Source organism: Nicotiana tabacum, chromosome 13 (genome assembly GCF_000715075.1).
Source record: "Nicotiana tabacum cultivar K326 chromosome 13, ASM71507v2, whole genome shotgun sequence".
NCBI lineage: Eukaryota > Viridiplantae > Streptophyta > Magnoliopsida > Solanales > Solanaceae > Nicotiana > Nicotiana tabacum.
The window spans coordinates 1,969,973-1,985,969 of record NC_134092.1 but is presented as its reverse complement, the minus strand read 5'-3'; the positions used below and the strand labels follow the sequence as shown (position 1 = coordinate 1,985,969).

At 39.2% G+C, this 15,997-nt stretch overlaps 1 protein-coding gene across 1 annotated transcript; it reads left to right on the top strand.

The window, feature by feature from the left end:
- Positions 1-6,528: 6,528 nt before the first annotated feature.
- LOC107784737 (beclin-1-like protein) lies at positions 6,529-12,311 on the top strand. Its single transcript, NM_001325384.1, is given in 9 exon segments — positions 6,529-6,703; positions 7,505-8,040; positions 8,391-8,515; positions 9,075-9,123; positions 9,441-9,599; positions 10,255-10,340; positions 10,812-10,883; positions 11,269-11,418; positions 12,080-12,311. Coding segments are annotated over 9 exon segments (1,584 nt in total).
- The last annotated feature ends 3,686 nt before the right edge of the window (positions 12,312-15,997 follow it).

Here is a 15,997-nt window from a genome sequence, read left to right as displayed (position 1 = left end):
ATGCCACGACGTTAAATGCGGCGTTTGGTGGGAGGCAACCCATCGTTTTCAAAAATTTTACTCGTTTTTTAATTTTCTTATTTAGAATAGCTTAGTATATTATTTTTGACTAATCTGCCAAGTTTCACATTTTTTGGAGTTATTTTGAGCAGGTGGCATGGTTCGGGCAGTCCAAACCAGTAGCTGCTGATAAATTGCAGAAATAGGTCTTCGCGTTCGCGATATATCCTTCGCGTTCGCGACAGAACCTCGCGTTCACGTCCAGTGGCCTTTTCTAAAGCTTCGCGCTCGCGTGGTTCCACTCGCATTCGCGACCGTTGGCCAGATTTACCCTTTGCGTAGGCGACCATGCCCTCGCGAACGCGTAGGGTCAGGTAAGTTTGAAAATTGTTAAAACACTGAAAACGAACAATTTACCCTTTTTGTTTCTTTTTGGCTCAAGTCTCACTACTTCTTCACCATAATCTTCAAGCTCATTTGCAAGGTATGCAATTTCCTCTCTTATCTCTTAACTCTTTCTTCTCTTTCTTGGTGTAAAACAATAGAAGAACAACCACGGTTGTTTGGTCCTTAGGGTTAAAATTTTGAGTATTAAAATGTCAAATTCGTGTGTAAAATTGGTTGTGCTTGCAGGGTGAGGTTGGTTGAGTGTGTGTGTGTGACTGTTAGTGTAAAATTTTGGGCAAGTTGTGTGCTGAAGTTGATTGAAAAATGAGAAAGAAAAGAGGGCACACACACTGTTTGACGAAATGCCTGAACGAAAAATAGGCCTGTGCGAAGAAGATTACCTTCGCGAACGTGATGGTCTGCTCGCGAACGCGAAGGCCAAATTCTGAGCAAATGTTTTTTGACCTTCGTGAACGCGAAGGTCTAAATCTGGGTAAAAAGTTTTTGCTCTTCGCGAATGCGATTGTTATCTCGCAAATGCGAAGAGCAATCACTGGCAGTCCTTAAATTGGCGAAAAACAGTAACTTTGCACAGATCTGCCCGGGACCTTTTTCGCCTGTTTCTTCGGCGTAAATACTTCCTAATACATTGTTTTAAGTGTCTATATGAGCTTTTAACATTGTTGGTCTATTTTGTAGGTACTTTGGGCATAAAATGGATCCGGTACACAATGAAATTGAGCAAGAACAATTCCTTGAAGCTGAAAAAGAGGAACCCTTTGATCATGACCGGTTTCTATCTGCAGCATGTGAGCGGAAATATGATGAACTCTTGTCAAAGACCATCGTCCGGGAAAGAGGCATAAATATGGAAAAGGTTGAAGCTAAAATGCCGGACTTCTACACAAGATTGGTAGAAAGCAGGTAGATTTGTTTTGCCGAGCAACCAAATAATGCCAATCATATAGTAGTTTTGGAATTTTATGCAAACACCTTGAGGACCGACTTCCAAGGTACCTTAATTACTACTGTGCGGGGTTTGCAAGTCCATTTCAACCCTAAGATAATCAACGAAATTTATGGCCTTCCCAATGCCGATAATGAGGTCTATAGAGACAGAGCTAAAGCAGGAGAAAACCAGTGGTTAGTGGACAAATTACATGATGGGGTGACCCCAAAGTGGATGACAGTGCACAAGGGAGTCGATTCTCATAATTTCACGGCCGAGGCAAAGATATGGCTCTCTATTATCTGTGCAAGAGTCTTGCCTTATACAAATGACATTGATGTGACACCAGAGAGGGCGCTGATAATTGCTGCTATCATGGATGGGCTACTTGTGAATGTGGGGGAGCACATTGTTAGAGAAATTGAGGAAGCCACCCATGGGAGGTCCAAAAGCCTATTCTTCCCATCCTTGATCACTCGACTATGCTATGATGATGGGGTGTTAAAATGCCCAAATGATGTTGAGAAAGGTCCGGGAAAGCCGATGATCCATCCTTTACTGAAAAGGGGACCAATGACAAGCAGAAAAAGAGGAGAATTGATGTGGCATCCTCGTCATTTGGGTAGTTCTTTGAGGCCACCACCGATCCCGTTGGATCCTTTGCACCTGCACCAGGATCATTTGACCCCGTGGGACCACTCCAGTCCGGCCCTCACACTATGCGTCACTTATCCGGTCAGATACATGGAGTAGATGCACACATTAGGCAGCTCATAGCTGGCCTTCCTACTGGCCCACATGGGGCTAGCACATCTACTGGCACTGCTACCCAACTATCCCTGGATGGCATGGTCAAAGAGCAAAAAGCAATAACTGGTAAGATGGAGGACATGAACAACAGGTTGGAAAATATGAGCCGCCGACAAGGGAAGATTGAGAAGCGACAGAGAAAGTTCAAAGAGCATGAGAAAAAGAAAAGCAAATTCTTGTCCAAAATGATGCACAAGCTGAGTTCATTTTGTGGCTCACATGAGTCAGAGGACGACGATGAGGAGGATTTGGAGGGCAAATTTCCCACCACCTCTAGCTCCGAGTGATGCAGTTTCAGGGAGCACCTCCTTCATTTTATCTTGTTTTGTTTTGTTGCATTGAGGACAGTGCAACACTTTAGGTTGGGGGTGACTCATTTACATGTAGTTGGAGCATGAATATATATATGTTTTTTGTGATAACTTGTATAGATTGGTTGACGTAGTAGTTTATTAGTGATAGTTTGAAGTTTAATTCTAACATGTTAGCATTAATTTTTCTTGTTAGGTTTTATTTTTTATAGTAGTATTAATGAAATTCCTTGATTTTTCTTTATACCGCAGTTCTTTTCCAAGGAATTTATTTGTGTTGAACTGGGTGACTTTTCCCTATGATAGATGGCGTGACAACTTTCTTAAGGGATTAGTCTTATTTAGTTTTTATTATTATTATTATTATTATTATTATTATTATTATTATTATTATTATTATTATTATTATTATTATTATTATTATTATTATTATTATTATTATTATTATTATTATTATTATTATTATTATTATTTTTATTATTATTATTATTTTTTAGTTAGTTTAGTAGCTAGTAGTGAATAAATTGGTTTTTGGGGGGTGATCTTGTGTCCATAAACCAACATGTGGCTTGCTTGGTGCCAACATGATTTAAACCTCGGCATATGAATTCTTGAGTTTTGAAAAAGAAAATGATTGAAGTAAAGATTATTGTCATGACTTTTAGACTCAATGTTTGGCTCTTTGACTCACTAAATAGTTTCTTAGGCTATATGTGACTTCCTTGAGATTCATTGGTTTCAATTGGATTTTGGATTTGTATTTCACTTGAGTTTTCATGTGCCATGTGTGGTGAGATTTATTGTGAAGTTCTTTTGTATCATTTGTAGTCTAGAACTTGCCCGGAATGTCCTTCAAGGCGATATCCTAGACTAACTTGGTTGGAAAAATGATGTTGGGCCTTCCTTGGACCGCTATTGTGCCTAATCTTCCTACCCTTGCATATTTTACTTAGTCAACCCCTTTTGAGATTTTAAACCTTTTCTTTGGCAACCATGTTAAAAACTGTCGCTCTTTATTAATTTTCTTTTGGCACCCTACCTCTTTAAGTACTTTGAAGTATGAACATACGCTAAAAGCCTAAGTTTGGGGGTGAAGGGTGGAAAAGTTGTGATGTGAAAGTTGCTTAAAAGGTGAAAGATGATATAAAAAAATAAAAAAAAGTGAATAAATGGAAGACTAGGTGATATAAAAAAAAAATTCGAAGAAAGGGTGGAAAAGTTCTTGAAGAAAGTGTACTTTGATTGTTGAAAAATTGTAGTGCTTAGGGAGGTTTTGAGTCACTCTTCCAAATTGTGCCCTACCTTAACCAAAAGACTAAACTACAACCCTTTTAAGTCCTAATTGATTTTGTACCAAGTTTTTCTACATTAGTGGAGAAATACATGAAGGGCAAGCCTATGGTACTACTTGTGTGCATTTGAATATCTTTGTGTGAGAGAGAGTTAATTCTTTCCATTTGATATCCCATGTGCATGTTGAATTGCAATTTATGAGTTGGGGATTCTCTCTTAAAGTGTGAGGGCACATGAGATTTGAGTTGTGAATTTAACTCTATTTTCAATTGGGAGGAATGAGCGAGGGAAGATAATTGTGATAGAGAGGCAAATTTTGAAGCTTTAGTGACATGACTTGGTTGCTACTTTGATTAATATAGTGTATGAGCACTTGAATTAAAATAAAATTTGTGAGTAGTTGGTAATTCATATGCTTTGGATTAATTGTTGGTACCAACCGAAGCCATTAGATTGTGCTTAAGTGAACCCTTTTGACTTGCAATGATGTTTGGTATGCCATTGAGCTTGATTGGTAATTTTATTGAAGGATGTTCTTAGTTGTTGAATTGCTTGAGGACAAGCAATAGTTTAAGTTTGGGGGTTTGATGAGTTGGTATTTTACCCACTTATCTCTTCTTGAAACTTAGGCTTATGTATGATTTTGTTGAGAAACTAAGGCATTTATTGAGGTTTATTGGCATATTTCAGGTATCAAGTGATTTAGAAGTGATGGTGAAGAAACCAAGTGAAAACGAGTCAAAAAGAAGCTAAAATGGACAAAGGAGATCTGCCCAGTGAATTACCCTTCGCGAACGCGAAGGGTTAGATGCGAACGCGAAGCATCAGGACAACAATCCTTCGCGAACGCGAGATGCTGTACGCGAACGCGAAGAAGGAGGGAGCCAACCTTCGCGAACGCGAAGGTACAATCGCGAACACGATGAAGCAGGAGACAAACCTTCGCGAACGCGAAGGAGATATCGCGAACGCGAAATAAGCAGAAATCAGACCTTCGCAAACGCGAAGTATTGTTCGCGAACGCGAAGAAGAAACTGGGCGAAAAAACTGGACAGTTCTGGAATTTCACGATTTTGACTCCAAACCATTTTAATACACGACCTAGCTCATTTATCGGAATCATATCATATCTTGGAGGATCTTTGGCTTATTTTCAGCCCATATACTAGAGAACAAGTCTTGGAAGTTAGGGTTCTTGCACACACACTTGAGTCTTGAGGATTTGAAACTTTTGGTTGAGAATTTCTTACTCCTTTATGCTCATTTTTTCATTTCCTTGCTTTGTATTGTATATCTAAGTGTGTAGTATTTATTTCCAACACTTGAATCTTGTTTATGGAAATACTCATATTTAAAGTGTGGATTAAATACCTTGTTGTGCTTATGTATTGAACGATTTTTATTTATTATGAAGCGAGTTGTTGTTTCTTTAATTATTCTTGTTCTTGAATGTTTCCAAAGGGATTAGCTAACCCTAGGACTCGCCCATTTCCTTCGGATTAATTTTGGAAAAAATAGTTCGGGTTGGGAAAGATTAATTAACAAGAACTTGAGGCGTTAACCCTTACTTTATAGATTCTACCTAGGGATAGGAATGAACTACTTGTAGCCATATTCGGGTGTGCTTAATCTCTTAATTATTTTAGGGATAATTGAATTATCCCTAAAACAATTAAGAAGTCTTGTTAGTCTTCGAGAGAAGCTAATTTAGACTTATTATCCGAGGCTAATAAATAATAAACTCATTCATATTTATAAAATTGTGAAATATATTAGATCGTTACTTGAGTATAAATCCCGATGCACCCATGCTTGTAGCCATTGATCATTTTACTTGCTTTCTAGGTTAGTTTATGTTTTCGTATTTAGCTATAATATTTTCTCAACAACCATTCTAAGTGTTTGGCATTGCATAACAAGTGATAATTCTCTTACATTCCTAATCGCCTATATATTGTTTTCTGTGGGATTCGACCCCAACTCATAGTTGGGTAAATTATATTGCATGTGACCATGTCCATTTACTTTTTAGTGATGGATTTGGACGTCATCACTTCTGCGGACCGCACATTTCTGAGTGCGGCCACACATGGCTCTTCTGTAGACCACACATTTCTGAGTGCGACCGCGTAGCTGACTTGTGCGGCCGCACAATAATTGTGCGGTTCACACTTCCTTTGAGCTTGGAATGAGAACTCTCTGAACTTCTGATCTTGCTTAAATGTGCGGACCGCACTTTGCATTTGGACTCTGATAAACATTCCTTCGCAATCTGAGGCCGCAGATGAAAATCTGCGGTCCACACTTTGAGCTTTTGTGCTTGATTTTGTCCTTGAGTTCAGATCACTCCTTCTTGAGTTTGATTTCATCTTAGTGGCTCATTTTTCAATTACTCCTGCAATTAAGCATATTTCATTAGTTTTCGGGAATATAATTAAACACTTTCGGACTAAAATAAAAGTAAAAATGTGCTAATAAGTAGTCAAAATCCCCACTCATCATAGGGCATTTTTAAAAAGTTTGACTAATGACAAGGGTAGATATGTCCCGATAATATAACGGAGGGTAGATGTGAACAATATAACAAAATAGCGGGGTATATTTGACATTTTTCCCTTTATTTTTTATTTTTTTACATGGCTGAGTAATCGCACAAAAAGTCTAAAATCAAGTTGATCCGGAAACAGGATCCGATCCACCTGTTAACGGAGCTTCCAAATTTTCCATCAAATTCATATAACTCAATTCCAACATACAGAATTCGTCGATCTTCAATCCATGACGAAAAATAGCAGCAGTAGTACTAATAACCTTACGCCGGATAAGGGTCGGACTTTACCGGTTGACCCGAATCTTCCTCGGTACCTCTGTCAGAACTGCCACAATCCTCTATGCATCGTCGGCGTCGATAATTATGCCGATAAATTCTTCCCGGATTTTCCTTCTCGCTCCGGTTTGCCTCCGCTTCTCTCTCTCTCTCTCTCTCTCTCTCTCTCTCTCTCTCTACCTTTATATGTTCATCAATCAATCAATTAATCATGTAAAAGATTATGTGGACTGCTGTATTGGAGGTAATAATTGGAAAATTTTGGATGCAATAAAAGCTTTTACTTTTGGTTATTCGTGAAGTAATTGTGTGTTAAAGAAGCTTTAATTTGGGATGCTACTTAGTTCAATGGAGGACGCAACATTTGGAGTTTTCAGTCCGTTTGGTTTAGCTGATTGAAAATAGCTCATAAGCATTAAGTGCTGAAAAATAGTTTTTTTGTGCTGAAACAGATTTTATAAATAAATAGTTACGTGTTTTGGATAGAAGTGGTGAAACTTATAATAAACTGTTGATGTGTTTGTGGTAAAAAAAGAAGTGCTGATAAACTATTTTTCTATTATTGTGTCCTTAAAGTTATTTGCACAAATTATAAATTAAGAAGTATCTAAGTAAGGAGAAGAACAAACTAGGAAAATGGAATGGAGAGGGACCAACTTATGTCTTTTCGGATGATTTTAGCTTAAAAGCACTTTTGGTGTTTACAATACACAAAGAAAAGTTAAAAAGTCGTGTAAGCTAGTTTGACTTGCTTATAAACCTACTTAAACACCTCTAAATAACATTGGATTTCCATAATACGAAATCCCTATATTTCTTGTTCCTAGAGATCCTCATTTTGTTGTTAGTTTTCTTTTCTATGTCCTGTGGAATAGTACAAGCACAGATAATACATATATGATTTGCTGATTTGGAGGCTTTGTGCAGGGATGCAGGGTTCTTCAATGCATGGAGCTGGTAGTGTTATAGGGTCGAGCCGTATGGAACATTCCTACGTCGTATTGCCAAAGCAAAGAAATCAGGGACCAGGGATTCCGCCTCGAGGACGAGGAGGATCTGCTCAACCAGATGCAAGCCAGTTTGGGAAGGCCATGGAAGAATCGTTCGTGGTTTTGCCCCCACCAGCTGCTTCAGTGTATAAGTGTGAGCCTACATCTGATGGAGCTGGTACAAATGTTCCATCACCAGATGGTGGGCCTCTAAATGCTCCTTCACAGCCAAACAATTCTGGGTTTCACTCCACCATCACTGTCCTAAAGCGTGCATTTGATATTGCCTCAACACAGACCCAGATTGAGCAACCGTTGTGTCTTGAATGCATGAGAGTGTTGTCTGATAAACTTGATAAGGAGGCTGAAGATGTTAACAGGGACATACAAGCCTACGAAGCTTGCCTTCAGCGACTAGAGGGAGAAGCAAGAAACGTTCTTAGTGAGGCTGATTTTCTGAAGGAGAAATTGAAGGTGCTTAACAATTTTGAGACACATAAAGGACATTGTATTTTTCACCTTTATATATAACATAGAGAACACATAAATTAAGATGCTATGTAACCTGATACAGCATGGAAGTACCTTGGGAAAACATAGACCTGGAAAAATATTTAAGCACCCTGAAGTCCTTGATCCTAGTGCATTGAATGTGAGGATATTACAAAGATAATATATTAGAATATAATGGAAACACAGTTGTGGATAAAGAAAGCCGAGGCTTAGCGCGTACCTTTTTTGCAATAATGTCTACTGCGCTTTTTCGTAAATCTTTTGTATTGAAGAGCGTTTGTTGATGTTAATGTGTTTTCATGCTGTTGAAGATAGAAGAAGAAGAGCGAAAACTTGAAGCAGCAATAGAAGAAACAGAGAAGCAATGTGCTGTAGTCACTGCCGAACTGAAGGAACTAGAGTTAAAATCAAGCCGCTTTAAGGAGTTGGAGGAGCGGTAATTCTCAAATGATCTGAATTGCTTTTTTCACTTTTTGGTGCAGCAACTAGCCGTCATAAATGTAGTTTAGGAGACCGTTTGAAAAATTAAGGTCGTAAAACAGCTCATCAGAAGTTAGAAGCAAGCAGAGTTAAAGGCATGTAAAACTCAGATTAGTAGCGGGGAGACACATACTGTTTCTTTTCGGTGCACCCATGAGATTCTAGTTTGTACATAGATCTGGTGGTGATTCATAGAGTCATATTATGCTGTAGATTCTCTAATTTTTGCTGCTTGTATACCATAGATTTTTCTATTATTGCTAAAATTACCTTATTTGTTGACACCAACTAGCTCGAGATTGAGGATGTAATGGTTGATGTTGTTGTTATAGTATTATAAAGGAACTCGGAATAGGCTGAAGTAGAGAAACCTACAAGTAAAAGAGTACCTGTCACTATAGCCGGGCTTGGTTGCATGGACCAAGAGTTTAATAAAATATGTCTATTAATTAAATTAGTTGTTTGAGATTTCTTATCACTAATTGCTAATAGTTAGCATGCCTTCTCTTTGCCAGGTACTGGCACGAATTCAATAACTTTCAGTTTCAGTTGATATCTCATCAGGTTTCTTGCTACTTCTTCTCACCATGCATCTGTTTGTATCTGTCATATTTACTTTCCTGTTTGGGATAAGCTTTGGTCGTGTGTCGTGCCTCTTCAAATGGTAGCTTAGTGCATTTCCCTCCCCACTAAAAAGAGCTACTGCTGACTTTTCAGCTTAATTTCCATGTTATTTGTACCATTGTTACATATTGAAAGGGGGTACATAGGGCACCTTAGGCACCCAGAGGGGAGGTTTGGGGGGTGGGGGTAGGGGACTAGGGAAGCTAATTGTGTTGGAGGGAGGAAATCAGTGTTAAAAAATGATTTTTTTACTGCAGGAAGAGAGAGATGCAATTTTAGCTAAGACAGAAGTTTCACAAGCTCATTTAGAGCTGTTAAAGAAGACTAATGTGCTCAATGATGCATTCCCAATCTGGTATGATGGTGAATTTGGAACGATTAACAACTTTCGTCTTGGAAGACTTCCTAAAATTCCGGTATGCTACTTTAATTTATTTGGATATATTTGTGGGGTTCCTGGTAGATAACTTCAGCAGTAAGTTTTGCTGCAGTATCTGATATTCCTTACTGAAGTCGTACTTTCTCTTAAAATACTTCCTCAATATATCAGATTTATTAAAAATATTATTATAAAATTTATATTTGTTTGGGTTATTGGTTGGAGGAGTCAAGTAAATTTGTTTGTTGAAAACAGGAATAGGTCAAGGAAATTGGTTGAAAGAGCACAACCTCTGTTTAGGCCATTGTGAAATATGTTACATCTTCAATTCTATCTCCTGTTTAATACAAAGTTTGATGAAAGGAAATGGAAAAATAAATGCTGTGCAAGTACTAGAGAATATACTACATGAATTCTGTTTGGTGTATTGACTGCTGTACTACATTTCGACATCTTGAATGATGTTATCTGGTAGTAGCTATTTTCATCTACCTTTTTTTTTTCCTTTGCATTTATGAACTGTTATTTTGTGCTACACTTTAAATGGCAGAAAGGACTCACTATTTCACATTATGATACTGTATGTCGTACTCTCTCATATAGTCTTTTTTTCTCATCATAATTATATTATCTTTCTTCTTTTTCGATTTTTTCATTATCTCAAATGTTCAGTATTTATGATAAATGTTTAGGTTGAGTGGGATGAGATAAATGCAGCATGGGGCCAAGCTTGCCTTCTTCTCCATACAATGGCTCAACATTTCCGGCCAAAGTTTCAGTATCCCTATTGGAATATACATCTATCTATTTGTTAAAAATATAATCCTATTCTGTCATTTCCTTGATGTCTTTTACTTCCTAGTTTGCGTGTTAGGATGCAACTCTCAGCCTAAGAACTGTTGGCGCTTACGAATTATGAATCTTAAATTGTTTGTGATAGATCTAGATTAGGTTTGATCCAAGGTGAATAAAGTTCTTGTTGAATCTTTTGACCTTACCGTCTAACGTTTCTTATTCAAGCCTTCATTATACTTTTTCACCCAATCACCAAGTTGCCATGTTTGTTCAAGTAAACTTAATCTGACTAGAGTTAATGTTCAGCTTCATAGAGCACGGATAAACAATACTAAGTATGACAGCATAGAAAATTTTGGAAGCTAGACACTAGAATACATTGCTTTTCCACCCGTAAAGCATAGTGTTCTTGTTGTTATCTGTCTGTTGTGTATCCTTGATTTTCCCTTTCCAGATATCGGATAAAAATTCTTCCCATGGGAAGTTATCCTCGGATCATGGACACCAATAACAATACTTATGAACTGTAAGTTTATTCCTTTTTTTCCCAAACATTTTTATTACCATTCTGTCAATTTGATACAAATAAGTTGATTTCAGGTGGGCGATGATGCAATAATAATCATATTCAGTAAATGTGGGACGGGTAGTTTGCTTAATATTCACGTGGTTTCATTGTAATACATTGAGCTTTCTACTTGATAATAGTGAATGAAATGTACAAACTCCGAAATCACTTCTTGGAGGCCAGTTCTTTTGCATTTTCCTTTCCAGTTATCTTAATACCTAGGCAGTAGCGGCTTATAAAAGAAAAAATAACTTTGGCAGTAACAGGCACTGTTTTTGGTTTTCCAATAGCAAACTTTTACCTTTTAGAAGTAGCTAATATGATCCCTCTTGCTCTTTTGAAGATTTGGCCCGGTAAATCTCTTCTGGAGCACACGATATGACAAAGCAATGACATTGTTCTTGACCTGCCTAAAGGAGTTTGCTGACTTTGCAAATTCAAAAGATAGGGAGAACAATATTCGTCCTGACAAATGTTTTAAGCTTCCTTACAAGTAAGCCTCTGCATATTCAGATGTGTGATTCCCATAGAAGCTTCAATCTTTTAGCAAAATGTTCTATAGTAACGGATTTACATTTTGTCAGATACATTGCTATTGTGTAATTGGTTGTCAGAATTTCTGCAAAGAAGAGTTTGGTAGATTTTGTTTTTATGATAAGGTTGCTTGCTTATTTCCATCTTTTTATCCCTGAAAGAAGGAGCTTGAAGTTCGAGCAATGACATCAATTTAGATCAGTTGGAATAAGTACAGAAGTTTCTTTGCTTTTCCCTTTTATTTTATAGGTTGGTAATGTAAAGGGGTGGGTGACTTGGCATGGTCATTCATATGAGGCTATAATATGTCTTAGACAACTGCGTGCACCAGTGGGACTTAACTAAGGGAGAGTTGGACAGATTCCAACATGGAAGGAACTAAACCTGATGCTTTTGCGAAGTACTTTTATGAGTCTGCTGTTATTTTGTAATTTGTATTACACCAATTTATCTTGATCTTCGAACTGCTGCTTTGAAGTGAATTTTGAGCTTTTTATATGGCATATGTTACCTGACTCAATGTTAGATATAGAATTGGCGTTCTCCAACAAAGTTCTGGTCTGATGCATTTCAACCAGAGTACTGTAACAGTTGCTTAATTATCTATGGCTTTCTTGCAGGATTGACAATGACAAAGTTGAAAGTTACTCCATTACCCAGAGCTTCAATAAGCAGGAAAATTGGACCAAAGCTCTCAAGTACACACTCTGCAATTTGAAGTGGGTGCTCTACTGGTTTGTTGGAAACACAAATTTCCAGCCACTTTCTGCAACCGTCTCTTCACAAGCTGAAGTTCCAGCTGCAGGATCACTGTACAGCAAACAACCAACTAATACCAAGTTTCAATCTTGAAATCACTAATACCAACTTCTCTGTCGTGCTTAGCATGTTGTAAATAGACAAGAATGTCAAATTCTATCAGTGCAAAGCAATCACTTTAATGTTCCATCATATTATTTTCTCGACTCGTTAAAAAAAGTTGAAGCTGTATATTCCATAAAAGTCGCATTTAATCGTGCTTGTGATTTTTCTCTAAATCTTTAATGCACTGTGCTACTACACGAAATGATTAACTTATATATGTGGTTGGAAAGAGGACCGAATATTGTTTAAATTGAAGCATAATGTGAGAAAACTCTGATTCAAGGGAATTGCATGTTGTAGTATATCATAAATTTGTACAACAGGATTAGTATCTTCACAAAAATTTCATATAAATAGCCTAAATTTTAGTCACCTTTTGCTGGTGTTACTGCAAACACGCAAATGCGGAGACAAAACTTGTCCAGAAATGGAAGCTTGTTATGTCTGTTTTGGCGAAATTTGGTAGTTGTAACGCCAGTTTCCTTCTCAATTTACGATGCAGTTCCTTTTGCAGCTGAAAACCTTGTATACGGTCGAAATTGAGCTCGCCTACGACATGGCAGGTCAGGCTCGGAACTTGGCAATAAAGGATTGAAGATCAACTCCAAGTTCCACCGGGCTAGAACCCGGGGTCGGAACGCCTGCCTTCGAGAACATTGAGTCTGTGATCTCGGAGTCGACCATAACCCCGAACGAGCTCGAAGAAACATTGTTAGCATGACCAACAGAAGACCGAAATATCCGTGACCGGTCAGATATTACGGCAAAAATCTCGGTACGTATCAATAAGGAACCGGCAATCAGCAAATCAAGAGCTTTTTTACCTTTCATAAAATTGTACATAAAGTAGGACTCCCCTACTATATAAAGGGGGTCTGATAATTCATTTAGTACATTGTAACACGCATTCCAAAGCAATACGTTATTATTATTTTCATTAAGCTCTTATTCTTCTGTGTCTTGATACCTATCGAAGTGCATTCGGCTCGAGGGTGGCCAACCTTTCAAGGCTAAAATTGTCCAGTTCGTGTGGCTTGCATTTACTTTATCGTCATTTATTTCAATTGCAATCCAATTTATTATTTTGTGTCAAGTTAATCCACGTATCCTTAAAACCACTTACAAATTCAATTGTTATCCAATTTTGAGGGTAAACAGTTTGGCGCCCACCGTGAGGGTAAACAGTTTGACACAAATCTCCATAACACACACTACTTTACACTTGTTCTTTGAAGTGTTTCTAATTTCAGGTTAAAACACAAAATACCAAACTCTCAATCAGCACCCCTACATGTTGACAATGAGTCTGGTCATCACGGTGAAAGTAACAATGTAGCGCCCGACAACGAGATATCGCCCGTTGATCCCATCGGAATTCCGATCGCGGACCCGATTGACGCTAATTCACATGTTGCTATCAACACAAACCTGCCTATTGACACCGAGAATAGTGTCCGTGGTGGAGCCCGATCAGTTGCTCAAAATACACAAAACATTGGAGGAGACAAGATCAATTTACGGGTGATCTTCGAAATGTTGCAGGCTCAACATGCGGCGATAGCTCAGTTACAGAACCAAAGCCGCACACCGAGCAGAGTTGAACCCGATCCACCCCGGGAAGTCACCCGCAGGGATGAACTGGTCGCAAAGAGGTCGAATGAAAACGAATCGGGGACTAACCCCGAGATCATAAAGATGCTCGAGGAACTGACAAAACGGGTAGAATCAGGGGAGAAGAAAATCGAAGCTAATGACAAAAAGGTGAAAACCTACAATTCCAGGGTCGACCAAATCCCAGGAGCACCGCCGATATTTAAAGGCTTGGATTCCAAGAAGTTCGTGCAAAAACCTTTTTTCTCGAGCGCGACTCCAAAGCCGATCCCTAAGAACTTCCACATGCCCGAGATTCATAAGTACAACGGAAGACCCAAATAAGCATGTAACCTCCTACACATGTTCCATCAAAGGGAACGACTTGGAGGATGATGAGATCGAGTCTTTCTTGTTGAAGAAGTTCGGAGAGACCCTGTCAAAAGGAGCTATGATATGGTATCACAACTTACCTCCTAATTCTATTGACTCATTTGCTATGCTTGTAGATTCTTTCGTGAAAGCACACACCGGGACTATCAAGGTCGAGATCAGGAAGTCAGACCTTTTCAAAATAAAACAGAAGGATAATGAGATGCTCAGAGAGTTCGTATCCCGGTTTCAAATGGAATGGATGGACCTGCCACCGGTCACTGATGATTGGGCCGTTCAGGCATTCACCCAAGGACTTAACATTCGGAGCTCATTGATTTCACAATAGTTGAATCAAAACCTGGTGGAATATCCGGCCGTCACTTGGGCCGATGTCCATAACTGATATCAATCGAAAATCAGGGTCGAAGATGATCAGCTTGGGGCCCCTTCCGGATCCGTGTATCCCGTCAGAACTATCGACATGGTCAAGAGAGACATCAATCGCAAACCGAGATCAAACAGGGATTGATATCAGTCATACAATGGAGATCGAAGAAGAAGTGGGTCGGGGCGGAACTCTATGAGAAATTAAAGGAGAAGTGATCGAGGTCAGAGCAACCGGGGACTAATGAGCAAAAACAGCTTCGACAGGCCCGTCGGGCCTAAAGAAGCACCAATATTATCGGAGTACAATTTCAACGTCGATGCCGCTGCTATTGTATCTGCCATCGGATGCATCAAAGATACCAAATGGCCTAGACCTTTACAATCCGATCCGTCCCAAAGGGATCCCAACCTAATGGGCAAATATCACGGTACTCATGGCCACAAAACATAAGACTGCTAACAATTAAGAGAAGATGTGGCCCGGCTGTTCAACAACGGGTATCTCCGAGAGTTCCTGAGTGATCGGGTCAAGAACCACTTCAGGAACAGGGATTCTAATAAACAGACCGAGCAGGAAGAGCCTCAGTACGTCATTAACATGATCATCGGTGGAGTTGACATTCCCTAGGGTCTGATGCTGAAACGCACCAAAGTATCCATCACAAGGGAAAATGGACTCAGGATTACGTACCGGAAGGAACCTTGTCTTTCAACGACGAAGATGCTGAGGGGATCGTCCAGCCCCACAACGACGCACTGGTAATATCAGTACTTGTAAATAAATCTTAAATTAAGCATGTGTTAATTAATCCAGGTAGCTCAGCCAATATCATGAGATCAAGGGTCGTGGAACAACTCGGCCTACAAGATCAGATCGTACCCGCGGTCCGAGTCCTGAACGGGTTCAACATGTCATGCGAGACCACAAAAAGGGAAATAACATTACCAGTAAACATCGTCGGAACCGTGTAGGAAGCCAGGTTCTATGTAATCGAAGGGGATATGAGATACAACGCTTTGTTCGGGAGGCCATGGATTCACAACATGAGAGTAGTACCCTCGACACTACACTAGGTGCTGAAATTCCCAAAACCCAGAGGAGTCCAAACAGTTTATAGGGAACAACCGGCTGCCAAGGAGATGTTCATGGTCAATAAGGTGATCCCGGCATCCACGCTCTCGACATTAGATGATCCAAATCGGATGGTCAAAGACGGGGCCAAATAGCAATCACCGATACCAGCCTCGATGGAATTGGAGGAACGGAGAGTAGACGACGACGACTACGGAGTCCCCAGATCTTTCATAGCCCCCGATGATTC